This window comes from Lepidochelys olivacea, assembly GCF_965140295.1.
Source record: "Lepidochelys olivacea isolate rLepOli2 genome assembly, chromosome: 4".
Classification (NCBI taxonomy): Eukaryota; Metazoa; Chordata; order Testudines; family Cheloniidae; genus Lepidochelys; species Lepidochelys olivacea.
Genome location: NC_140414.1, coordinates 91,755,727 through 91,783,074, shown reverse-complemented (window position 1 = coordinate 91,783,074; position 27,348 = coordinate 91,755,727). Strand labels below are relative to the sequence as shown.

General features: G+C 39.8%; 1 protein-coding gene across 2 annotated transcripts in view; it reads left to right on the top strand.

Moving 5' to 3' along the window:
• Positions 1 to 25,989, top strand: part of ZDHHC2 (zDHHC palmitoyltransferase 2) — a 77,084-nt gene extending 51,095 nt beyond the window's left edge. Inside the window, exons 7-13 of one of the 2 annotated variants that reach the window (XM_084625404.1) lie at positions 4,950 to 5,070; positions 10,109 to 10,241; positions 12,026 to 12,152; positions 12,361 to 12,453; positions 16,665 to 16,774; positions 17,327 to 17,413; positions 22,470 to 25,989. In XM_084625404.1, coding sequence (XP_084481530.1) covers positions 4,950 to 5,070; positions 10,109 to 10,241; positions 12,026 to 12,152; positions 12,361 to 12,453; positions 16,665 to 16,774; positions 17,327 to 17,376 — 634 coding nt within the window. In that variant the 3' untranslated portion in view covers positions 17,377 to 17,413; positions 22,470 to 25,989. Of the gene's footprint in view, positions 1 to 4,949; positions 5,071 to 10,108; positions 10,242 to 12,025; positions 12,153 to 12,360; positions 12,454 to 16,664; positions 16,775 to 17,326; positions 17,414 to 21,311 lie in introns of both variants that reach the window. The other variant, XM_084625403.1, reaches the window with a different exon arrangement.
• Positions 25,990 to 27,348: the final 1,359 nt, after the last annotated feature.

The window sequence follows — 27,348 nt, the reverse complement described above, 5'->3', positions numbered from 1 at the left end:
CCTGGGCATTGTGGAGATTTTCTTTTGCTTTTCTCTCAGAAGCTCAGGGCCCTGGTGGGTAAGTCAGGTTGTAAAATTAAGTTTTTTGTTGCAACTTGGCAGGTGCCAAGTGCAGGTAATAGGGGGGCCCAGTTTCTGATAAACTGAAGTTGGAAGTGGATTAGGAGAAGGCATCTCCTAATAAAGGTGGGGAATGGGGTAGGGAGTCATAATGTCTGGAACAGCAAGGAGACAAATGCCTCTTCTGTCCCCCTTTAGCCTTGTATGAGGAGGCAATGGGGTCCTAGCACTGCTGCTGGCACCAGATGAATGGGATGGGGGACTGACAGCAGTCCTCCACCAGTTGGTATGGATTACAAAGGAACGATGACCTGCAGTGGATGGGTTACTCTTGGACAGTTCCCAGATGTGTTCCTCAATAATGTCGAGGCCTAGTTAAAACACATTCCTGGTGTCTTGTCTTTCTACAGTGCCTTGGACAGTGTCTTTTTGTAAAATACTTAATACACTGGGGTTGTGATCTTAATCTGGAGCCTCTTGCACTACTGTAATTTCAACAGTTAATAATAATTTCACCAATACTTCTAGCAGTTGTATGTGACTTTCATGCTCACAGTACCATGTGTTACAGAAGTGGGCTACCCCAGTAGCATAAACGTTTGTAAAATAAATTGGGACATTGGTTTATAGAGCTCTTCTGGCCTTCAAACAACACCCCTATCCCTCCAAATTCATCATCAGAAGCAAGCACCCCGCAGACCAAGACACACCAGCTCAAAGCAGCACCAGGCCTTGCCAGAACAACAGGTGCAAAACCTACAGACATATCTCCACTGCTAGAATGATCAGCACCCCCACAACACACCTCTCAAGATCCATGAGTCCTACACATGTGTATCGCAACATGTGGTGCATCTCATCCAGTGCACTAAGTGCCCCAATAACAACTATGTGGGTGAAATCAGACAATCACTACACTCTCCAATGAATTCTCACAGGAAAATGATAAATGACAAAAAAAACACTGTATCACCTGTGGGGAACAGTTTTCACTAAGTGATCACTCCACATCTGACCTATCAGTCCTCACCCTCAAAGGAAACCTGCACAATACTTTAAAAAGATGAGCCTGGGAGCTTAAATTCATAACTTTGCTAGACACTAAAAATTACGGACTCTGGATTTATGGCTTATTACAACAATCTATAATCCACTAACACTCCCCTCCTGTTCTGTGTTCTCCCACCCGCTTCCTCTCCTCACTATGACTAGAGGGGTGTTAACAGGCCACTTCAGTTTGAATGATCCCTTGAAATGTGTGTTAATTACTTATGATAAACAATCTTTTCCACTTTGTATTTAGCTGTGACTAAGGCTAAGATTTGTCATGCTTATTTTTAGTAAAAGTCACGGACAGGTCACGGGCAATAAACAAAAATTAATGGAAGCCATGACCTGTCTGTACTTTTGCTGCCTCGGGTTTCCCCCATCACCGTGGTAGCTGGGAGCTGTGGGGTTTCCCGTCCACCCGCAGCAGCTGGGAACTGCAGGGTAACCATATTTCCCAAAGAGAAAATGGGACACCCCACCCATTTCCCAAGGCCGCCCCCGCCCCCTGCGTGAAGCGGTCACCCATTGGTGGAACCCCGAGGAGGGCCCCCTCCGGAGTCTGTCACTTATCGCTGCAACTTTGCAGGGGGCCCCCTGTCACTTGTCGCTGCTGTCACCGGAACCCTGCCAGGGCCACACTGGCTGTCAGCTCCAGAGTCCTGCAAGCCCCTGGGGCTGAAGGAGAGAATGTCACGGACGTCTTTAAAAGTCATGGATTCCATGACTTCCATGACCTCTGTGACATAAACGTAGCGTTAGCTGTGACACTCTGAATACGTTTCCCAGAACTGAAGAAGAGCTCTGCATAAGCTCGAAAGCTTGTCTCTCTCACTAACAGAAGTTGGTCCAATAAAAGATATTATTTCACCCACCTCGTGTCTCTCATAAAATTTAGCTTTTTCTTCTACAGTGTTAATTCTCAATGCTGAACAAATTGTTCAACCCTTTATAAGCACAACTAGATTCTTGTCATGGAAAATGCTATTTCCATTGATGTTATCTTCAGAGTCTTGGAGGTTTTCAATATTTAATTACAAATCAAGCTATTATAAGGTTCACAAAACATGTAGTTTTTTTCTAAACTTGATTTGTCATGTGTTATCCTAAGGGAGACCCAAATTTTCATGTGAATTTAGAAGTCAAATTAGAAACCCATTGCCTCAAGCTACATACTGCAAAAGTAGCACTCATTTGACACATAAAGGGCAGTTAACAGATCTATTTAGTCAGACCATAGGCTTTTAGGAATACAAACTAATTTCCTTTCAGTAGAGTTGGCTTTGTTTACCCATTTGAAGACATTCTCTATCCAAATTGATAGATTTTGTATAGGGCAGACATATCAGGCTCAAAGCAAGTCTCTTTCACTGTCTTTCATTTTAATCCAATAAACCCTGAGCCAAAATGAGGCCGGTAGAGGATATAGAGTGGGTGCTGGTAGTGTATTGATGAATTTCAAGGGACATTTTATGAAATCCATAATACAGATTTGTACTTAACTTGTTGAAGTCATAGAAGCCCTGAACCCCCTTGTTTCCACTCCGTTAAAGAATACCTTTTTTAAATCCTTTACCAATTCAGTTCAACTGATCACTATATCCTTTCCCTAGGAAGTACCTTCACTGGACATCTGCTCCACATTTACATAACGAGTTGCAACATAATAGCCTAACTCCCGCTTCATGTTCGCCCCAACTAAGCCCCTCAGAACCCACTGTGGGGAAGGCAAACCTCCCCCCATACTTCATCTTGGACAGTCTGGCAGTGAGGGCAAATTCCTTCCCAGCCCCTGGATAAAGGAGTGACTAGTGCAGTGCCCACAGCAGATTTTGACAAAACCTGGTATGTCACCACTTCTAGTTGCTGCTCTGCCCGGTCCAGGTAAAAGAGGGTTTTTCCTGCACTGGAATGGACCGATATAGTCCCTCCACTCTCTTCTGGTCATGTGATGTGGGGTGGGGGCGGGGGGGGGGGGAAATGGGTCAGTGTCCCCATGCTGACCTGATCTGCAGCCACAGCAGAAAGTCACTTTCTGGTGTTCTAGCCCTTAAAGGGGCACACACCTTTTCCAACAAGCCAAACAACGGCCACCACCGCTTAATATGCTGTGAGGTCACTCTTCAAAAGAAAGTTAAGGAAGATTGCTTTTCCATTAATCCAGTCAGTTGGGCTAAGAGTCTGCCAAAAGATTAAGCTGACTCTTGCGGTTGTTTTAAGGAAGTATAGCTTGTCTATGTTGTGTGCATTAACCCACTAGGTAGGGTCTAAATTCTAGTGTGCACCAGTAGGTCGTGCACTAACTGGCTGTGTGGACCCTGCTGGCTCGTACTAAATGCTTGCACTAGGGAACTTAGTGTGTGCCAGCAGAGTCCACATGGCTGGTTAGTGTGAAACATGCTGATGCACATGAGAATTTACACCCAAGCCTGGTGCACACTAACCCACTGTGTAGACAAGCTCTTTGAATTATTTCTTTGTAGCTTGCCACTTTAGAGTTCCGCCTTAAGTTTCTCTATCATACAACCTATGTTATACTCCATTTATTTAGCTTATTTCCCATTTACACATTAATATAGTTCCTGTATCTTTAACTGATTAGATAACAGACTTGGAAGGTTTTAATGTCTACTTGGGGAAACAGTAATAAACAAAACCCACATATGCACACTTAATGGAAGGTTGGAGAACTCGGGTGTCTCTGAATTCTATTCTGTGGCCTACTGCAGTGCCTGTTCGCCTAAAATCAAACTGTCCTTTGCATTCCTTATTAGTAGTAAACTTCATTTAGCATTTGACCAAATAGTTATCCAGACCCAAACTCAAACCTGGCCCACGTTCCCTATAAGATGCAGCCAGCCTTCACCAATGATGGTTTAGGTCAGGAACATTTCAGGAAATGTGCTGCAGCAGAATCCTCCTTTGCTTCTTTGGAGACTACAGAAATGGTTATCTTTTGCATTGTAAAGAGAAGGTTTTTTTTCTTTGTGTTGATCTGTTTTAAAAGACAGTCTTTGTTTATTAATTGAGTCATTTCAAGTTTCAGCACCTCATAAGCTTGATTTATTTGTCGCTTTGAATTAAATATTCTTTCAGGCTTAAGAGCTTTTCATTTTGTCTCTTTGTTTGAGGTTAGGATTCTTTATTTAATCCTTTCTTTCAATATGTTAAGGATTGTGATTCCAAAATTCTGACCCTTTTAAGCAATTTTAGTCTTGTTCAAAATACGTGCAACTATAGTTACAAGATTGTAAATGTAGTGTCCCTTCATTCCAGTTGGTAATGGCTTGATATGGTTTCCAGTGTACCCATCTCAATAATGTGATTATCTTTTATTAGTTAGTTTTAAATGTTTAAGAAATATTATAATAGTAAAACATCATATTGGAGATTGCCATAGTTAAGGCTTGGAAGTTTCTGTACAAAATCCTGATATTCATCCATATATTAATTTGTCAAAAATATTCCTTTCAAATTAGGCCCTTTCTATGCCTGATTTCAGCCTGAGGATTTTTGTTGAAATTGAGAGAGCGTGGGGAGGACTTGTGGAAGTTCTTTAAAATACTACTTTGGAGTCCAAAAGCAAACAGCTGCTTGTCTCGTCCATCACTATTAAATACTTTTTTTTTAAAGTAATGTCTTAATGAAAAATTTCATAGACAGTTTATGGTACTAGAGAGATATACAGGAAGCTACTATTTTTGTTTACAGATTTATGTTAAAATTATTTTACAGTAAATGAGAACATTAAAAATTAGACTAAAGCAATTAAAGAAAGATTATTAAAATGTATTTGTTTTCATTCAGTTTTTCATGTACTTTTTTTTTTTTTTTGTTGCCAGGGTGAACAACTGCGTTGGATTCTCCAATTACAAATTTTTCCTTCTTTTCTTGGCTTATTCTCTACTGTACTGCATTTTCATTGCTGCAACAGATTTACAGTATTTTATCAAATTCTGGACAGTAAGTACTTATCTTTAACCCATATTCTTATTTGAAAAGTGTGGTTCTGTAAATGTAAAAGCTCTCAGATCTGTATGTTCAGAGCTATATATTTAGCAAGTGTATACATATATCTCTTTTTGAGTTGTAAAATATCAATATTTATAGTCACATTAACTCATTTGTTTAGTTTTTAATTTGTAGTCTGTGTTCATATAAAGCATGAACTTTCCTTCCACAGGCTACAGTCTTCTCTTAAAAACTGAAAGTTTTCCTGAGTGGTGGTGATATGCCAAACGTTGTGATGTGGAAGAAAGTGAAATGAATAGATTTTAGTTTCTGTGTGTCTTTACACTTCTAAGATGGTGACAATAAAATTGTTCAATGTATGAAAAGCAGAAAAGAGAGACTATGGAAAAGAGGCTATAAGAAATATATAACTCTGTAACGTTTGGTCACTAAGTTACAAATTTAAGCTGGCCTCAGCAGTTGACCCTGATTTTGTGTTCATATATGTGCTGTATCATAAGCACAAACAAAGGGCATGTCAACACAGCAACTAAACACCTGTGGCTGGCCAGGGCCAGCCAACTCGGGCTTGCAGGACTCCGGCTGCGGGGCTGTTTCATTGCAGTGTAGACTTCTGGACTTGGGCTGGAACCCAACCTCTGGGACCTTCCCACCTCGCAGGGTCCTGGAGCCTGGGCTCCAGCCCGAGCCAAGATGTCTACACAGCAATGAAACAGGCCCGCAGCATGAGCCCTGTGAGTCTGAGTAGATGGGCATTGGCCAGCCACGGTTGTCTAGTTCCTGTGTAAACATACCCTAAGAGTCCTCAGCTGCAAAACTGAATATGCTTTTGGATGTCAGGTAGTTTGACTTGCTTCCGAACAGGTTGGTGGGTATATGTTGTTCAGTGGTAACAGAACACCTCTAGTATATTTCAAGTATAAGACCCGTCATCCCATCAGCTGTGCGCACGTAACTTTCATTTAAGTTCATGGGACATACAAATCAACATGTTTTAATGGTTACCAATCAATGAGAATCAACCCCACATTAGGAAGGTAACTAAAGTAATGCAAAACAAGATTAAACTCAAGGTTTCTGGCTTGTTGATTTTAATCATAATTAAAATTGGTGAAATAAATCACTTTGATTTAAATCAGTCCACTAGGCATGCATATGAAAATGTCCTGCTTACTGTCATCTGAATGTACAGCAAAGAATATGCTCTTAGATTTGTAACAGTGCTGTTTTCTTTGTGATCTATAGATCAGTCATTCTGACAGGGTTAGTTTCACAAGTTGGTTATTTTAAATATAAAAGGCTCTACTCTAAAAGCCACTTCAGTGTGTAATTGAGATTCAGATGAGTTTAAAGGACTTCTGTTAATATTTACAGTAACTCCTCACTTAACGTCCTCCCGGTAACGTTGTTACGTTGCTCTATTAGAGAACATGCTCGTTTAAAGTTGCACAGTGTTCCCTTATAAATGTTGTTTGGCTGCCTGCTTTGTCCTCTCCTTGCAGGATTCTCTGAAAGAGCAGCCCGTCCTTGTGGGGGCTTGGAACTAGGGTGGGCCGACAGCCCCCCTATCACCTCCCCTCCACCCCAGGGCAGCACCTTCCACCCACCAGCAGCTGATCAGCGCCTCCCTCCTCATGCCTCCTGCCCACTGCAATCCACTGTTTTGCGGCATTCAGGAGGCTGAGGGGGACAGGAGGAACGAGGATGCGGCGTGCTGGGGGGAGGGACTGGAGCGGGGGCAGGAAGAGGCAGGGCAGGAGTGGGGCCTTGGGGAGAAAGAGTGGAGTGGGGGCGGGCCTGGGGCAGAGCCGGGGGTTGAGCACCGTCCTGCAAAGTCGGCGTCTGCGCTTGTACCTGAGTCACAACGGAGAAAGCTGCCGCTGCTCAAGGTGCTTCCTAGCCTAACATGGCACCTTCAGCCTCCTTGCCCATCTCACTGTCTGCAGTAGGCTGCGTCTGTGTGGGGTAAGGCAGGGCACCTCCCAACTACTATATGTTTGTAATCACATTCCACATGCACGCTACCCCGCAGTGATTCACCATCGCTTTATGGCCCAGCCGCTGCCCTCCTCCCTGCTCGGGAATAGAGCACTACACCAAGCGCTTGTGGAGGCTTCGCCCGAGGCCACCAGCTGCCTCCAGAGCAGCTGCGGGGGTGCACAGTGGGAGCCCCACCTTGATATCTTGTGCCTGAATACACAACGTCCATTTGCTCACCGCCCCTTCGTGGGAGTGGGGTAAGAACCCAGGGGGCAACAGCCCACCCAAAGCAAGCTCAGAGCATTCTAGCATCTGCTTCGCTCTAGCAAGTGTGGAGAAGTGGTGTATGGATGCACAGAACCTGGCCCTGATCTCATGAAAGTCTGCGAAATCCACGGGAGCTTTGCCATACGCTTCAGTGCCAGCTGCATCTCTCTGCCCCCGCATGCACACAGCAGGGAGGGGCGCAGCCCTGCAGCAAATGTTATTTTCCTCCTCTTACAACAGTGACAACTACATTGGCTGCAGTGCTGCCCCAGTGTTGACTGCCTATGTAGACTACCTATGGGAGGTACACAGGGCCGGTTTGTCCAGGGCACCCTGGAAGACGGGCCTTTGGTCCTCCAGCAGGGTTCCTGTGAAAGTAAGAACCTGCAGGTGTAACTGATTCCATAACTAGTTCTAGCCTAAACCCACAGGGCTTTCAGTAAGGGAGCATGGAGAATGACATGGGTTTTCCAAATTCTTTCTCTTTCAGTAGTTGGTTGATGCTGCATGACCCCAATCACTCCAGGCTGAAGGGAGTGAAGAGTAGCACGTGCATGTGCTGTCCAGAGGAGTATCATGCAGCATCATGAGTCAAAAACATCCAGCAAAGTGATAGTGGAGTGCCTAGCAGTAGGAAAACCATTAGTTAGGGTACTAAATTAGACATTTTAAGGTCTTTTGATGCAGGTGAGCGTGCGGTTGGCATTGCTCTAGGTCTTACTCCGACCACTGAGAACAATTCGGAGTAATGCCGACAAGATCAGGGATAGTGCTCGGTGTGTAATACCACGTAGTGCTACTACAATAAGTCGATCAAGAAATTGTTTGCCAGAAAACATGGAGCGTCTTCTCTCAATGTGGATAGAGGGGCAAAACCAATGGAACATACCTCTAAATTTGTTACTGATACAAGCTAAGGCAAAAAGTTTGTATGACCATTTGAAGAGAGACCAAGGTAAAGGATCACAGACAGAGACATTCACGGCAAGTCGGGGATGGTGTGATCGGTTCAAGAGGCGCTTCCACCTGCATAACATCAAGATGTCGGGTGAGGTGGCTAGTGCCAATACTGCAGCAGCTAAAAAATTCCCAGAATATCTCAAGAAAATAATTGAGGAAGGCAGCAATTCCCCTAAACAAGTCTTCAGTGTCGATGAAACGGGCCTCTACTGAAAGAGGATGCCTGAGCGGACTTACATTCCAAGAGGAGAAGACAGCGCCCGGATTTAAAGCAACTAAAGGCCAGCTAACCTTGCTTCTAGGAGTTAATGCTGCTGGAGACATGAAGATGAAACCGCTGACAGTGTACCAATCTGAAAAACCGTGAGCTCTCAAGGGATTTTCAAAGGAACACCTTCTGGTCATTTGGAGATCCAATAAGAAGGCATGGATAACTGGAGCTATTTTTTCAGAATGGCTGACTCTCCATGCTGTCCCTGCATGGAAGGAATACTGTGCCAAGGAAAATCTTGATTTCAAGATTTTATTGCTTATTGATAATGCACTGGCTCATCCAATCAACCTAGACGACCTGTGTGAAAACTTCCACATTGTCTTTCTGACACCTAATATCACATCACTCATCCAACCCATGGACCAAGGATCCATGGCTGCATTTAAGGCATTTTACTTATGCTGTACTTTCAACCAGCTCATCAGAGGCACCGATGGGGAAGGCAAACCTACAATTCGGCAATTTTGGCATGACTACAACATCCTCAAGTGCATCAATACCATTGGTGAGTCTTGGGCTGAAGTTACTCAGGCATGCATAAATGGTGTGGGGGGGGAAGTTGTGGCCTGAATGTGTCAGTGACTTAAAAGGATTTTAAAATGTTGTCCCCGCTATGAAGAAAGATATCCTCGGCTTGGCCAAGAAAATGGGTTTTGATGAGCTGGAAGAAGTCGATGTTACACAACTTCTGCAATCACACGAAGAAGAGCTAACCAATGAAGATCTGATGCAACTAGAGGTGATGAGAGCAAAGAAAGAAGAGGGCCAAGAAGTAAAAGAAGAACCAACGCATTGGAATTTGACTGCCAGACGTCTTTTTGAAGCTTTCCAAATGATTGAAGCTGGCTTGAAAATCCTCAGTGATGACGATCCTGACAGGGAATGCAGCTCCAAAGTGATTAGGGCAGTTGGTCACGTAATGATTTGCTATAAAGAAGTTTACCAAGGGGAAGAAAAAGAAAGCAAAACAACAATCTCTAGATGTGTTTTTTTGAGTTGGGAAAGTTCTGCAAGAGGAGCAGCCAGATGATCCATTCTCTTCCACCTTCTGACTCCACCACCTCAACCAAGCTTCACAGTCATCATTGCTGTGTACAGTATTAAATTGTTTGTTTAAAATTGTTTAAAACTTATACTGTATATGTATATAATGCCTTTGTCTGGCGAAAAAAACTTCCTTGGAACCTAACCACCCCCCCCATTTACATTAATTCTTATGGGGAAATTGGATTTGCTTATCATTTTGCTTAAAGTTGCATTCTTCAGGAACATAACTACAGCATTAAGTGAGGAGTTGCTGTATATTCTCTCTTAAAAAGGCCAAATTCTGCTCTAATTCATGCCCCTTGAAAGAACATGGGGGGTGGAATGTGGCCCTTTCTCTCTAAAGGGACTATATTACTTTCCTGAGAGATGCGGTTGCACAGGGGTCTGTGAGTTAGTGCAGAGCTTGACCCAGAATCTTGGTTGAGTGGATATTATTAATATGGCTAAAGGAGTAGTTATTTTTCCTGCCTTAACATTTTGGTTTTCTTTCCTTCTTTATAGAATGGCCTTCCTGATACTCAAGCCAAGTTCCATATCATGTTTTTATTCTTTGCTGCAGCCATGTTTTCAGTCAGTTTATCCTCTCTTTTTGGTTATCATTGTTGGCTAGTCAGCAAGAATAAATCTACATTAGGTAAGTAATGTCATAGTGTACCTTGCCATCAATGAGTATTATTACCTTTGTGATTATTCCAGTTATATCAAGCTATTGATATCACGTAATGAATCACACAGAAAAGGTGGATTTTAAAGGACTCTTTGCTTTCTTAGTAATAAATGAGTGCAGAGATACTCAGGATGATGGTACCACAGTGTAAAGCCCTAACTATATTAAAAGTATAATCAGTTACAGCGTGGTTAAAACTGGTAGCCTGGATGAGGCCTAACTGTGTCTCCATTACCTGGTAACAGATTTGGCCACGTCCATGTCTGGCGACATCCATAACTGCATCAGGGTCCCTGACTCCATAATAGTTGTAGGATACATGGGTCCTAAAAGATGTGTCTATGCTACATCTACACTACGAGCTAGTGTACGCTCAGTTTGAGGCAGGGGAGTGGAAGAATTAGGTCTGGGGGGTTTTCTCCTGCTAATGCAGATATTAACAGTTGTAGGGGAGTCTGTGCATGCTTCAAGCCCATTCCTTCGAGTGTTTCTCTTTCACAGTATCCCAAAAAATCTAACGTCCGTTTAGAAATTAGTAACAAGTGCAGGAAAGTGACTCAAATTCAAATTGGTAATAATGAGAGAAGAAATATGAGTCAGATTATTTAAAAGCCATTAATAAAATAAGTAGAATACTTATTTTTAATACCATAAACTGCACCCATGAAGATTTGTGAGTTCATAAACAATCATATGCTATTTTAGTGCAAGGGAACTGACATATAAAGCTACAAAAATTTAAATCTCTGGAGTGTCCCAGGTGGGTCTTGTGTACTGGCAGTAAACTTTATACAAGGAAATGATTAGCTTATTCCATAAGGCCAATAAGGGAAAGACCAAGCTATAGGAGTTACATGGTGGAAGGAGAACTCCTGTGAATGTGCTCTCTGGATCGGACACACTGGAGCTCCTTGTGCTAGACTTAACTGTCTCTTCTCTTCCTATTGTCGGTGCAGTAATTTCCCTACAGAACCCTAAAAGGGTAGAATGAAGATCTCAGGCCCTTATAAAAAGTCTGAGGAGTAAAAGGAGACTTCTCACATCCATCCTGGTGTGTGAGGGAAACCCGAATGTCAAAGTGGGTGGCTCCTTTCCTTTTTCTCCCTTTGTAGTTGTTTGATTTGAGAATGGGTTGAAAAGTTTCCTCAGTGAGGCCTCTCTTTTACCTTGCTGGACTCTGCTATGGGGCAGTTACATGCGGAAACCTCTTTACACCACACAACTCCCTGGCTCACTGAATCTGTCAGACAAGGGAAAACTCCTGCCTCCTCCCCAGCAGTAGGGCGGCTTCTCTAGATGTCAAGTATCAGAAGCGTAGCCGTGTTAGTCTGGATCTGTAAAAGCGGCCAAGAGTCCTCCGGCACCTTATAGACTAACAGACGTATTGGAGCATAAGCTTTCGTGGGTGAATATCCACTTCGTCGAATGCATGTAATGAAGTGGGTTTTCACCCATGAAAGCTTATGCTCCAGTATGTCTGTTAGTCTATAAGGTGCCACAGGACTCTTGGCCACTTCTCTAGATATGGCAATTGGGAACTAATACCAGTGTCTTCATCTTTCAAAAGGAAGTAGTTTTTGGAGGCTGCACAATACCTGAACTGGCATTATGCAACCCCCACCAAAAGGAAATATTGCATAGCTGAAAGCCAATAAGCCTGTTGTTACCAGCATAATTATCTAAATAATCAGTGGGTGTTAATTAAAAATGTATTTAGGCAGGAAATATGACAAACCTATTTCATTTTCTAGAGGCATTCAGAGCACCTATATTTCGTCATGGAACAGACAAGAATGGTTTTAGTTTGGGCTTCAGCAAAAATCTAAGACAGGTGTTTGGTGATGAGAAGAAATACTGGCTGCTCCCTGTATTTACAAGGTATGCTTGGAAGAAAAATACGGTCTTTTAATACATGAGATATGGATATCAGAAAGTAGTCAGCAACACTTTTTTTTTTTTTTACACGAAATCATGTGAAATAAAGCAGGTGCTTTGAAATTAGGAATTGTAAAATAAATATTTGAAGTATTGTTTTATTTTGCTTGTATAAGTGCTACACTGATTCTAAACTTCTTTTTCTCTGTAGTCTAGGAGATGGTTGCTCCTTCCCAACTTGTCTTGTTAACCAAGATCCTGAACAAGTTTCCACACCTGTTGGACTTAATTCAACAACCAAAAAGTATGTCTGTTTATGTCTGCCTTAAGTTTGTCATTTACCTGTCATACTGTGGATTTCTCCACTTTTCATTTGCTTATTATTTTTAGGCAGCTGTCACTAATGCAGTCATATATATGTGCATTTTAAAAGTATCCTACTAAGAAACAGAATTTAAGGCATCTATGTAAAGTTCTTTTAATTCAGCTGATTTCTCAGTTTCATACCTTCATCATTTTAAACCTGGCAAAGCAATCTCCCTAACATGCCATATGAATAATACTGCTGAATGTGGGAGCAATACATTCTATTTTCTTTTTATCAGCTGTGTTGCTTGTTTCAGTTTAGCTGTTTCCCAACCCCTGAATTTTGACAGTCTATCTAGCCACAACAAATCGTACTTTGCATAGCTACTAAAACAGGTAATTGGTGAGCCTGATTGAGATATTCCCAAATTAAGTTCCAAGTTTTTCAGTATAGGAGCTGTTTCTTTTTGTATTATGTGCTGCATCTTGCAAAGGGGGCCCCAATCTTCAGTGGTGCTTTTGGGACAATGTGCAATACAAACGATAACATTCCAAAAAATATCAGTGTGTTTGACTTCTGTATTACCCTTAGCCTTTACCAGTGTGGGATTCCACAATGGTCAGTCTCCGTGTCAGATTCATTCATATTTAGATGCCACTATCAATCCTAGTGATAGTACGTTTCACAGCTGCAGTTGTTTCAAAACCGGTATAAATGGAGGTCTATGCCTCTTAACCTAGGTAGGTATGGCTACATAATAGTAGCTCATGTCTAACATTGTGTGGCACAATTTTTAGCAATTTCTTGTGGAACTGAAAGTGTGCCTGATACTTTTTGTTAATGTTGGCAGAGATCAGTAGAAGGTGAACAAGCTACATTCAGTCAGTAATTCTAACATAAATGATCCATCCAAATCGAATTGTATTTCTTTACCAATACACCATTATCGTCTTACAACCTGACCTACTATTTTGTTACACGACATGAAATGTTGTCTAGCTCTTCAACTTCGGAAAAATGGAAAAAACTTTCCTAAATATGTAGCAATAATATATATAATCACTATTAATGTTGTTTTACTAATTGCTGTAGCACTCCTGGCCATGGCTATTAGACACTTTAATTACAAGATTCAATCACAAAGCAATAACAGAAGAGATTATAAAGATTAGAAATTTGTTTAGAAACCAAGTATATCTGAATTTGGCTCATCATCTTTATTAATTACTTTGCCTAAAAATGGGAGGCTTGAGAGAGCTTGATATTTGGTGAGACTGTTAATGTTCAAACATGAGTTCTTGAGCAGGGGCTTGCCCACAGCTTGTTTAAGTGTGTCTGGCAGCTTGGCTTTCCAAACGCTAATTTTAGTCGGTATAAGTCCTGTCTGTTCACTGACTTCAGTAAGGATACAGAATCATTGAAATGTAGGGCTGGAAGAGACTTTGAGAGGTCATCTAGTCCATCCTCCCCACACTGAGACAGGACCAAGTATATCTAGAGAGTCCCTGATAGGTGTTGTCTAACTTGGTCACAGAAACCTCCAGTGATGGGGATTCCACAGCCTCCTTTGGAAGCCTGTGCCAGTATTTAATTACCCTTATAATTAGAAAGTTTTTCGTAATATATACTCTCTCCCCAGAATATTAGCCTTTTTTGAACTTCATCACATTGTTGACTTATACTCAATTTGTGATCAGCTATTACTGTCAGATCCTTTTCAGTGGTACTATTCCCCCTCTTCTAGTTGTGCATTTGATTTTTCTTCCTAAGTTTAGTACTTTGCACTTGTCTTTATTGAATTTCATCTTATTTCAGACTAATTCTCCAATTTGTCACAGTAATCTGGTCATCTAAAGTGCTTGTAAGCCCTCCGAGCACGATGTCATCTGCAGATTTTATAAACATACTCTCCACTCTGTTATCCAAGTCATTAATGAAAATATCGAATAGTACCAGACCTAAGGCAGACCCCATTAGATACATCCTTCCAGTTTGACAGTGAACCATTGATAGGTACTCTTTGACTATGTTTTTTCAACCAGTTGTGCAGCCCCCTTAGAGTAACTTCATCTTATCATATTTCCCTCGTTTGCTTATGAAAATGTCAGGTGTGACTGTGTCAAAGGCCTTACTATAATCAAGATAGATCATAACTACTACTTTCCCCCCATCCACTCGGCCAATAACCCTGTCAAAGAAGACGGTTGGGTGGGTTTTGGTATGATTTGTTCATGACAAATCCATGTTGGCTATTACTTATCACCTGATTATCCTCTACAAATTGAGTGTTTAATAATACGTTCCAGTATCTTTCCAGAAATTGAAATTATGCTGACTGGTATATAATTTGCCAAGACCCTCTTTTTAAAGATAGATACTATGTTTGGCCTTCTCTAGTCCTCTGGGACCTCACTTTTCCTCCATGAGTTCTCTAAGATAATCGCTAGTGGTTCTGAGATTGCTTTAGCTAGTTCCTTAAGTAACATAAGTGAATTTTGTCGGGCCTTGCCAATTTGAATACCTTTAAGCTATCTAAATATCCTTGTTCTTTCCCTGTTCTGGCTTGTGTTCCTTCCCTCTTGTTCTTAATACTAATTATATTTAAGCAGCTGGTAACAATTAACCTTGTCAGTGAAGACTGAAGCAAAATAGGCATTAAACACATCAGTAATCTTGGTGTTGCCTGTTGTTAGCTCTCCTTCCCCGTCAAGTAGTTGATCTACATTTTCCTTTGTCTCTCTCTTGCTCCTAACGTATGTATAAAACCTCTTTGTGTTGGCTTTTATGTCCCTTGTGAGGTGTACCTCATTTTGTGCCTTCTCTTACATGCTTGTGCTGTCCTTTTGTACTCCTCTTTAACAATTTGTCTATGCTTCCACTTTTTCTAGGATTCTTTTTTGATTTTTCAGGTCATTAAAGAGCTCCTGGTAGAGCCGTATTGGTTTCTTGCTATTGTTCCTTCTCTCCTTTCCACTGAGAGAGTTTACTGCTGTGTCTTTAATATCGCCTGAACTCATGTTTCCATTAGATTTTCTTCCCCTGGAACCTTACATACTACCAGTTCTCTGAGTTTGCTAAAGTCTGCTTGATTGAAATCCATGTCCTTATTTTGCTGCTCTCACTCTTTCCTTCCCTTAGATTCATGAAATTTATCATTTCACAATCAAGTTGCCTTTCACCTTCAGGTTCACAGCCAATTCCTCTCTTTGTCCAAATCAAATCTAAAACTGATGCTACCCGGTCACCTTCTGAAACAGGAAGTTGTCCCCAGTGCATTCTAAGAACTTATTTGGACATTTTCTGTTCTGCTGTATTACTTTTTCAACAGATGACTGGGTAGTTAAAGTCCCCCATTTTTACCAGGTGTTGTGTTTTGGGTTGTTCTAGAAATGCCTCATCCGTCACCGTCTCCTAATGTGGTGGTCTTTCGTAGACCCCCACCACGATATTGCCCCGGTTTTTCCCCCTTTTATCTTCACCAAGTGCTGCTCGAGCTAGCACGTCAAAACAGCAGTGTGGCCACAGCAGGTTGGGTGGCAGCTCTGGCTAGCTCCCCAACTGTGGTCCCGCCTTAGCCCCTGGATCCGTATTTGGCACTAGCCCAAGTTGCTGCCTGTGCCGTCATGGTCCCACTGCTACTTTTGGGACTAGTTCAAGCAGAGCTAGCTTGCGTACACATACCCAAGTTGGGAATTACACCTCCCAGTGAGTGTGTAGACATACTCTGTGAGGTCGGGGGATTGAGGACATAGAAATGCTAGGAGCACGTGTGCTGTTAGATTGGGGCTGCTGGTATATGGAGCATCGGTTAGGTTTAGCTGAAGCTGACGTGTGGCATTTTTTTCAGCTATAAATGAAATGTGATCGTTCTTTTGAACTCACTATCTTTAGGTGGGTTTGGAGTTAGTAAAAACATGTTAACCAGTCCCTAACAAATACCAAAGAGCAAAGTTAAAATGTAAGTTAAATGTTTCTCTGTTCTGTTTTAAACCATTACATTTTAGACTGCACCCTGTCTCTGTGACAGAACTAAAATTTAGCGTGTATTAGAGTGAAGGTTTTTATTAGAATCAAAGATTCAGCAAAAAATGACCAAGGTAAGATTTTCTAAGACCTTTACATGAGCAGTTGTTTAAAGTGTGTAATGGTATTGGTATTAACTAAAAGTTAATCTTTACTTTTTTTATTTTCTTTTAATTACATATTAGCGAGAATCACATTTTTCCTCCAAAGACATTACGAGATTCCCAGAGCCACCTTCTTACTGATACTCAGTCTTGGACGGAAAGTAGTGCAAATACTGAAAAGGGCAAAGTTGGTAAGAGATTAATTTGTTACACCCATTGAATTTTAATGTAAATTCTTGTTGGAAAGATGTAATCTGAAAATTGCCAAAGACTTCTCTTTGTGAGACAAAATTAATTTGATGTAGCTATAAGGTGGGAAACAATTCCTGTTGTTACAAAGTGTAATATTTAGGGTGCATGTTTGTAAAATGTCCCTTGCACGTTTTAAGCCCTCTTATACTTCTAACTATGAATGAGCCTGATGATGAAAGATATTGAATACCTGCAGCTCTCACAAAGGATAATACTAATTGCAGATGTTCACTGGCTCGCAAGATAAATCCAAATATTTTTTAGTCAGAGAGGTAATCATTATATCTAATCGTTTGTTCCAAACTGTGATGGCACCTTCATGACTATTGCAACTAGTGGATGTTGTATAATTATACATGTTTAAGTATTTACACAAAATAGACCATGAAACAAAACTAGAAGAAGATTGGCAACCAAATATAAAGCTGTTTTGATTAATATCTTTTAAAAATAATATACAATACTTTATTTACAACATTATTTTTTTCCAGTCCCCAAAGGTATGAGCAATCCTGGACTAACTGTGGAAAATGAAACCTAGTCACTGTTAATGGAAGCATCTAAATGTTCAAGGAAAGGTAGGCTAGTATTTTCTATGTTTTATTTACCACTCTGCTATTAAACGCCTTCCGAGGTGCTTCTGCCCAATAGAAAAGTTATTAAAAATATGCTTGGTAGTTTTGCTTCTATTCTCACTTTGTCAGCATTTTTGCTTTTTCCAATTTAATTTTGTTCCTACCTCAGACATTGAAACAATTTCTCCTGTTTATCCTAAAACACACATTTCTTGATTGAACAATACTTTTTCTAAATAATTAACTTAATCTTTACATGTCTACATCTAAAGAGTGCTGTAAGTATTATTGCCATTATCTAGTAGGAAGACAGAGACATGCACGTTGTGACTTAGCCAAGGCCTTAGAGCAACTCAGTGCCAAAGCTAGGATTCAGATTAAAGAATTTGTGACTCTCATCCCTGAACTCAATACACTAGATCAGTGCTACTGAGTGATAGTATTTTGAATCAAGAGAAGTAGGCAAAGACCTATAAGGTAATTTAAGTGGTACAACTTGGAATAAATTAACTTGTCGTTTTGTTCTTTCATGCCAAAAAGAAACAGAGCCAATTCCCATTAATCATTAGAAATAATGGAGAGTGCAGACGTCTATATCGTATTGATAATGATGATGATAAATAGATATGATGTCTATTTTATGGAACTGCCAAATTGATGATTCCTGGGAACAAGTCGATGAAATCTTAATCTGCAAAGAAATATAAGCAAAGGGATTTGATGACGATCTGGGAATTTGTAGTGATATATCAGACTCTTCATTGGGTTGGTCGTAATTGAAAGCTTTTACCTTCTGAAGGCTGCTCAGTGACTTCTGTTTATTAAGTTATTTATTTTTATTTATTTAGATTTAAAATTATAAAAAGATGCCTGTGAAGGGTTCGATCACAGAGACCCCCTTGGGGGTCTACCTCTGAGCCAGTTTTCTTTGATGGCTTGGGACTCCAGAACCCTGACTTGTTGAGCCAGATATGCTAGCCTGGTGCAACACACACCCAGGGTCTGAATCACGCCCCCAAAGCTGCAGACTTAACTGAAAACAGCTCTGCAAGTACTCCTCTCTCCAGCACCCAGCTCCCAATGGGATTCAAAGCCCCAAATAAATCTGTTTTACTCCATATAAAGCTTATACACGGTAAACTCATAAATTGTCTGTCCTCTATAACACTGATAGAAAGAGATGCACAGCTGTTTGCTCCCCCAGATATTAATCACTTACCCTGGGTTAATTAATAAACAAAAGTGATTTTATTAAGTATAAAAAGTAGGATTTAAGTGGTTCCAAGTAATAACCGAGAGAACAAAGTAAGTCACCAAGCAAAATAAAGCAAAAACATGCAAGTCTAAGCTTAATACATTAAGAAACTGATACAGGTAATATCTCACCCTCAGATGTTTTAATAAGCTTCTTTCACAGACTAGACTTCTTCCTAGTCTGAGCCTAATCCCTTTCCCTGGTACACTACTTGTGAGTTTCTGCTCAGGTAGTAACTCGAGGATTTCTCATGACTGGCAGCCCCCTTTTATCGCTTTGGCACAAGGCGGGAATCTTTTGTCTCTCTGGGTCCCCACCCCTCCTTCTAAATGGAAAAGCACTAGGTTTAAGATGGATTCTAGTTCAGGTGACATGATCAGATGTCACTGGAAGACCTCCTTCTTCATTACCTAGTAGCTGAAAGACACTACATAGGAAGGCTTGCAGGTAAACAAACCCATTCACAGTTCGTTGAATCTGAAGCACCCTTAATGGCTTCCACTTAACATGTTTACATCAGTAACACAAGTTTGTATCTTATTCTCCTAACTCCAGACATAGAACTAATACATGCAAACAAATAGGATGAACGCACTCGGTAGATCATAAGCTTTGTAATGATACCTTACAAGAGACCTTTTGCATAAAGCATATGCCAATTACATCATATTCACACTTACAAACATATTTCCATAAAACATATGGAGTGCAACATCACAATGCCTACCCAAGGCTCTGGGCACTATAACACGTTCACTAACTATCCAACATGATGAAATCACAGCAGCACTGAAATAATTATTCCAAGAGAAACTCAGACACCTACAGGTTTCAGAGTAACAGCCGTGTTAGTCTGTATTCGCAAAAAGAAAAGGAGGACTTGTGGCACCAAGTACTCCTTTTCTTCAGACACCTACAGAAATGCATTTCCACCCCTTGTCATTATAGGAAGCATACCCTCAGCCCTCTCCAGAACCCTGTCAAAAAGTTGTTGAGGGATACATTCTTCAAATGACATGCAAGCGCCCTGTTTAACCCAGTCTTATCTTAGCAAAACGATAGCTGCCACAGAAAAATAGCTGCCTTGCTCACCTCGGTTAGTTATGCATGTCATTGTTTGCCTGGGACCATTTACAGGCTGACGTTATTTAGCAAGGCAGCCTAGGAAACCTGGAGACACTATTTTAAAATTAAAATGACTTCTCAGATCACCCGTAGAATAACCACTAATGTGACAAATCACTAGTCATAATCGGAGTTCCTGGTATTTTTATAATACCTTATGAAACGTAGTTTTTAACTTGGCAGCTTTCAAGATTCTCATGGAAATTGTTTGACTATTCTCTCATCCACCCACTCAAATGCAAAATCCCAAAATTCATGGATATTTTCCATTAAAATAAAGGAATCCATTGCTTTAATGGCTGCAGTCACAAAAAATGGAGTATAACAATGGCCATGGCAATTAGCAATACACATGCTCATATATTAAGCTTTCAAAGCTCCTATTATAAAATTAAAATTAGGAAGAAGAAATATATTTTTATTGAGTGAATAATGCATAATGAATAATTTGGAAAAACTTAACTTCTTTCCTGTTTGCATCTTATCTGTGAATAGCATATAGATTTTTTTTTTGTTTATATATTATTTGCCTTGTTCCAATGAATATCTATTAATAATTATTAGACTATACGTTGTTTGTAAGCAGTCTGAAAGTATTCAAAATTTGAACTGTTAGTTTTGATTGGACATAGAGCCTACATTCTATCGTTTCTGTCCCTAATTTGATGAATAACTTGGAATCAGATTTCTGGTCTGAATACTTGTATGTCTTGCTTTTTGTGACTATTTGCTTAAAAATCACAATGCCTGTGAGGGAGGGTTTTTTTTTTGTTTTGTTTTTTTTTAAACAAGTAAACTTACTCATGCAAGTATTCATGGAAAGCTAACAGAAAAGAATCTGAACACAGCTGGTGTAAATTCAGTATTTTATTCAACTCTTTCTGAAAACTTTTTCAAGGTATTTTCCCAGGACAAATATTTCTGTTGTTTCTTAATAAACACAACTTCAGTTATGTAAGTTCTTTCATGTATGTCATATAAACTTTTCTGAGTTGGATTGTGCCTCTGAAAGTTCATAGAGAAATAGTGAAAAATTACATTCACTCGGTTATATTGATAGTAACAAAGAATGAATTTCTCTCTCCAGAGCACCATTATACTGGCAGCACAATGCCACATTCCTGACACTGTGCTACCAGCTTCTTTGCACCACTGTTAGGGATAGGAGTTCATACTACATGGTCATTCACTGTGTGTCTACTGAGATTGACAAAAATGGTTCATTTTAGTACCACTTGTAACCGTTGTTTTTATGAGGCACATACCCGTAGGAACGGAACTTAGATTACCCATCTATTGCACACAGTAGTTGGCGATAGAATACCCACATGATGATCACAACTTTTGGTCACTACCAGCCTAAGATGGATTGATTTGAAGGCAGCTCTATTATCAATCCAGTCTTTATATGTTCCATTATATGTTGTTTTTTTCCTGTAAAATATATAACAAATGTCATTAAATTGCTAAATGTGCCTTTGTTTCTAAAATGTTGTTGGGGTTTTATGCTTTCTGTTCCAGTTGAAGGTAAAGCTGCTGATGAAAGGAAGATACAATCTTCCAAAAATCAGCCCCCATCAGCCAGCTGTTCCTGTCTGCTCCTGTGTGGATATGCTCAGAAGAAATTGACAGCTGATTAGCTGTTGCCATGTCATTGCTTGAAACATAAGACATACTGATATTTTTGAACTGTATAAAGAATGTTTCAACATACACAAATTACTGTTAAAATGCTAAAGGACATTTCTGAGTATTATGAAAGGAGAAAGGGAGAATCCTTTCGTTAGGATTAGCGGGACAAAATTTACAATTGTGCAATTCTAGGGCTAGTTTTTACTTTGGTATTCTGATAGCACAAGAAAACAAACTCCTTATATATAGCCCGTCTATGCTTTTACATCAGTTTTGAATCTTGATATTACTTATGAATTTCAATGGCCATAAGTAGGTTATCTAAAAAAAAGAATTATACATTTTGTACTGCTGGCTTTATCCTTGGAAAAGCATTATTAGCATTGATTTTTGGTAATTGGGTGGCTTACTGATTGGTCAGGTACCATATTTTGATTTCAGATTCTGACTGAGTCAGCTAATTTATGATTTAAAATCAACCTACATGAATTAGGTTGGATCATCTTAGACTTGATTGCAGATAATATCCCCTCTTCCCCTATACAGATATGACTGCTGAACTGTAAACACTTGGTAGCTGAAATAACCTCTCACCTAACTGGATTGTGTGCTTACAGTTCAGGTTAATCTTCATTCTTAGTAGAATAGTAAGAAGAGGCCCATATTTAAGATTGACTGTGTGTGTAAATGGAGGTGTTTAGATCAGGGCTTTCAGTTACAGCTGCACAGGATGATTTCTATGAAATTGGGATTAGTGTGATACAGCTTCTTGGTTTGGGCCAGTATCTCTTTAGAAAAACAAAATGTATGGACTTAATGTTACTTAGAAACATTTGGACCAAAAAATGCTTAATCTAAATTGTGGACTTTGAGAAGTACATGGCCCAAGAACATTAATATGCTTCTCATAGCTTGGTAGTCATTAGACTAATTATTGAACATAAGCTCATTCCTTTCTCAGTTGTATTTAAAATGTTGCAACTTAATGATGTACTTACAAAGAGACTTTCATGGTCATAACAATATGTAGTATTTGCTCTATTACAGGGACACTGGACATCTGATCACTCACATCAAAAACCCAAACTTATTTCCCATAGAAAACCTTTTACAGTGAAAGTAGGAAGGAGATATGTACATATTCAATCAGATGTTGGATTTCAAAGGATCAGAGTTTACCAGCCAGATTTAAAAAAAGAAGAAAGTGTATTGCTAGTTTCTGAAACCAAGGAAGTTTCAGCGACACAAACCTTACTCTGTCTTGTGCCTTTATATGCACTACACTTACGGTATTACAAAATGTTTACATAAAATGCAAAGTATGTTAATTGCAAAACCATTTTAAAAATAATTAACTTTCTAGTGGGCTAGCTAGAAAAATTAAAATAGGGATCTTTAAAATTGCACTTAAGACTATGGGATCAGGGCACAGTTGAGAAGTAGATAGGGAATTCAGCTCTCAAAACTCAGTTGATGATCAGATTGGGTCACAGGATTACATAAAACAGAAAGATAAAGTACAGGATATAAAACCGATCGATTATTCTTTCTGTATTTGTAATAGCAGGAAGGTAAATCTTTAAGAAACAAGAAATGTTCAGAACACAGAGGAACTGGAGTGAATTACTGTTAATAGGATTTTTTTTGTTTCCGGTAAATCATTATTATTATTATTATTACCTCTTTTACAACCATGTAATTCTAGATCATTGGTTCATAATTGTTCTCCTGAGATGGTTTTAACCATTATCACTTTTAGATGAGAATTTTGATCTGACATGGACCAATGTCTCTGTGGAAAAATGTTCAGTAGGTAGGGTTTTAATGTTTTTTTTTTATTATTATGAATGAGCTTTTTCCTTAAATTTTACTCATCTGAAGACATCTCTTACGGATTCCATTACCAGAAGTGCCAGAATATGATCTATAGATGTGGAACATTTTTAAACTAGCCTTTGAGGGTAACACTGTTTACATGATACATGTAAACATTTTGCTGCCAGAATTTCCTCAGTGTTACTCTGTCAGGAGTTTACTTTGTATCAGTGTTTATTTAAAAGTTGGTAACTGTCAACATGATTATAGAGATGGGGTGGAGAAAGAACTAAATACTTTATTCTTCATGCTTTCATAATCTGTATATTTGTTTGTAAGTAATTATTCAGCTGCAGTATTGTCTGTCAATCACGAGTGTGCATTAAAAATATATACATATGACATGTCCAACTTCTTAAAAATTAGCTTTAATGTAACTTGCCTAATATTCTATGTAACAGTAAATACGATTTAATATACAGTATCTTTGCAGTAAAATTCATGCCAGAAGGGGATCCCTCTAAATCTGGATCTCCTTCCTCCTCTGATCTATAAGAAGAGTGATCTGTGCAGGGGAAGGAAGAAGAATGTGGGCAGCTCTTCGGTGGGTTGGGAACAGGGAATGCCCTTCAGCCCTTCTCCAGAAAGAAGGGTTAAAAAGTAATACAGCCTCAGAGGGGTTCCTAGAGCAGCAGTGACCAGCTGTAGTCTAGAGCAGCTCTCTCACTCCAGGGAGGAAGGGGTAGAGGTGGTTGTGTGTGATCACTAAGGCCTGTTTTGTGTGCGGAGGCAAATCCCCACATGCAAATGATTTGAGAAGGGATCATTGTGGAGTTCCCACCACCACCTGCTGCAGATTCTATGGTAGGTCAAAGCTGTCTGGGCCCTCATTAAATTATTATTCCTGACTTGTGTTTGATGAGGACTCTGAAAGCTTTCTATATGAGGGAACATAGCTTCTTTTCAAAGCCTTGTGGTTCAGCCATTGTGGTATTACAATGCAAATATGAGGGTTTTTTTGTTTTTCGGGGGGGAGAACAAACCTAGAGCAAGACTGTAACTATAGGAATTGTCAGATTACGTTGATTCTTTTGGTCAGCATAAATTTGTTGGGCACTTGACTGTACTCGAACATGTGTAAAACTCGTATTTTTTTTTTAAATGTAAGAACACAGTGTTTTATATTTATTGTACCAGCAACTGCTTGTTGCCGATTTTCTGTTAATTATGGTCCTGATCCTGGGATGCACAGACATACCCCACAGACACTAACTTCAGTGGGATTCTGGATGGGCCTGAGTCCCCCCATTTCATCCAGGCACTATAATAAGTCAGAATGAATTGCCCCCCAGGTGTGTAGATAATTTGTATGAATTAAAATTACTGGACACTCACATCTATTTAACAATTCATTACAACAGACTACACATCTGCTGGTGCATAGGTCCACATGGATTCTGAACCCCACTTACGTAACTGAAATATTTTGTAATCTAGAAATCTTTTTCCAGAGAGAGAGGGAATTTATATTTTTATAAAGAAAATTGCAAACTTAAAGGTTGAGCTCCACCCATTTAATCACTTTGTAATTGTAGACCAGGTGCAGCTAGGTTGTTTTTAACGCCTGTGGAGATCATAACTACAATGAAAGTGGTCTAATACTGTCAGTTTTTCAAGTAAAAAAACAAATACCAATGTTAGTGCATCACTTGAGTATTAGGTGTTAAACAATGAAAACTAGTCACGTCTACTATAAATACACCAGTAGATTTTTCACGTCTGTCTTTTTGCAGTTTGTCCAGACAAAAATCAAATGCTGAAGGCGAGAGTGAATGAAGAGCATGGTATATTTCTATCAGGACCTGTTTTAGTGCATGGCCCTATTTAATGCAGCACAATATTTTGAATGATTGTTGTCTTGAACACCTTATGGAGTAAAAGACAGCACTATCATGCTCTCCCTTCCTAATAGTCAATGGATAAAATAAATAAAAGGCTACAAAAAGATATTAATCTCAACCCCCAGTGAGGGTATTAAACTAGTCCCACTAGTTTAGGAGGAAGCTTCTGTAGGACAACTAACGACTTGGGAACAAGCCATCCCATTGCATAAACTGTAAATGGTGTTAGGCAGCCAAATACAGAATTTTGTCAGATAGTAGGAGTGAAAGCTACTGCAGCTCCCACTGGAAAAGTAGTAGCTGAGGATCCAGGTTACAGGAATACTGTGTATGAAATAAATGATCAACTGCATCACAGAAGGGGAGACTGAATTGTTGAGAGGAAGAAACAATGAACCCACCTCTGCTCTGATACATAATGTTGCCATTGATTTTATATAGCTAGTCTACAGCTGTAACTGAGATCTGACTTTAGCCCACTCTCTCTCTCTTGTTCAGTTATGAGCCCAGTGTGGTGTTTTGCATGCAACACACCTAACTAGGTACTAAATGGATTGAGGATGACTGTTGCTGCTTTAGATTATCATCTCTAGGAAGCATTTATAATATACAGGGCAATTTCACAGGTGGGGTGGGGGGAAATATTTTGTTACACACTGATGCTCTCCCCTTCCTTCAAGATTGTACTAAGAACAAGAAGCAAGTTTGAGAACACGAAGGTGCACATTAGGTATGCCTTTAGCTTACTAGGACAGCATTTTTCCCTCTGGACTTTTCCCACACTTTACCACAAGTAGCAAAACACTCTACAAGCTGAGCTGTCAGAAAAATCAGCTTCCAAGAGAGCTCTCTCAAAACAATTTGGATATTTTCTCTTAGTGACCATTGTTCCAGAACAACTGAGTATGCATTGCTGAGAAGTGATAGTGTATATACCTAGTGATGTTGCACAAATCCTGGAGGAGCTTGTTGCTTTTGTTTGTATTCTGTAAACAGTATTACGTATTTTTGTATCATGTTAACTTGCTGCTGGAAAAAAATTAAACTCATTTTGCTTATGCAAGAGATCAACCATTTGTTTTTAGAAGTAGTATGAAAACATCAGCATTCGAAGTGTTGAACCTGCCTGATCTTATAACTTATAAGCGGCTTACACTGTCATGAGAGCAGCTCAGTACAGGATCAGAGGTGAAGAGCGAGCCTGATCTCACTGAAAGGTGAAGTGCCATTTGAATCATCTCTGTGCTGACAACTATAGCAAGAGATCCACCCCTCTCATGAGCACCTTCAGCCAGTAGATTAGCCCAGACCAAGATTTTGGGAGGGGTGGGGGATGAAGGTGGCACAGGGAAAGAGTGTCTTCCTGAAGAGCTTTTCAGTTGAAACACACTGTAGGAGGCAGAAAGATAAAGCTAAAGCCATATGTCAGCGCAGTAGCCCAATTAAGAATATAATAACTCATGTCTCCCCAGTCCTCTGCACTAGAGTACACTGCTGCCTTTCATCTTTTGACTCTTGTGCTCTCTTTATAAATTTTCAGCATTGCCCCCAGTGGAAACAAAGATTCCAGAGGCCTAGTGACATTATTCAGTGACATAATCCAATTCTATACCAGCAGAGAGTTAAGGGTTATTTCAAACAGAACGGAAAACAATGCATATAAAAGTGTCTTCTCTATAGTTCCCTATGAAAGTACACCAGAACTCAAACTTGCTAATGTGACAAATTACAAAAATAGGGGACATCTGTATTCTATTGTCCATTGAACTATAATTGACAGAGTATAAACAAACTATGAAAGTTGTTTTTAGAGATGTTTTTATCATTGTATGAATTAAGCCAGTTTAAAAGGAAAACTCAAAAAATAAGTTCTAATGTATAACCCTAAATAGCCAGTAGGTCATCAGTAGCATTTGAACTGAATACACTCAGATCTCAAACACATACTCTAATTCTCCCCCTGGACCAGTCACTATTGTGGGATTGAATCCATGGCTGTGGGTTGCACAGCTGTTGAATTCTGCATGTTTAACTGACGTTTAAGATTTTGGGGTTCTATGCCTACATCTGGAAGAGGAGTGATGAGTGTCAGGATTCAAAGTTCAAAATGCTGAATGTACTGCAAAATTCAGGTCCCTTACAAGTCTATACCTGTTAGTACAATAGGCCATTTTTGTGCTGATAAACCAATAAGCAGACACATTTCAAGG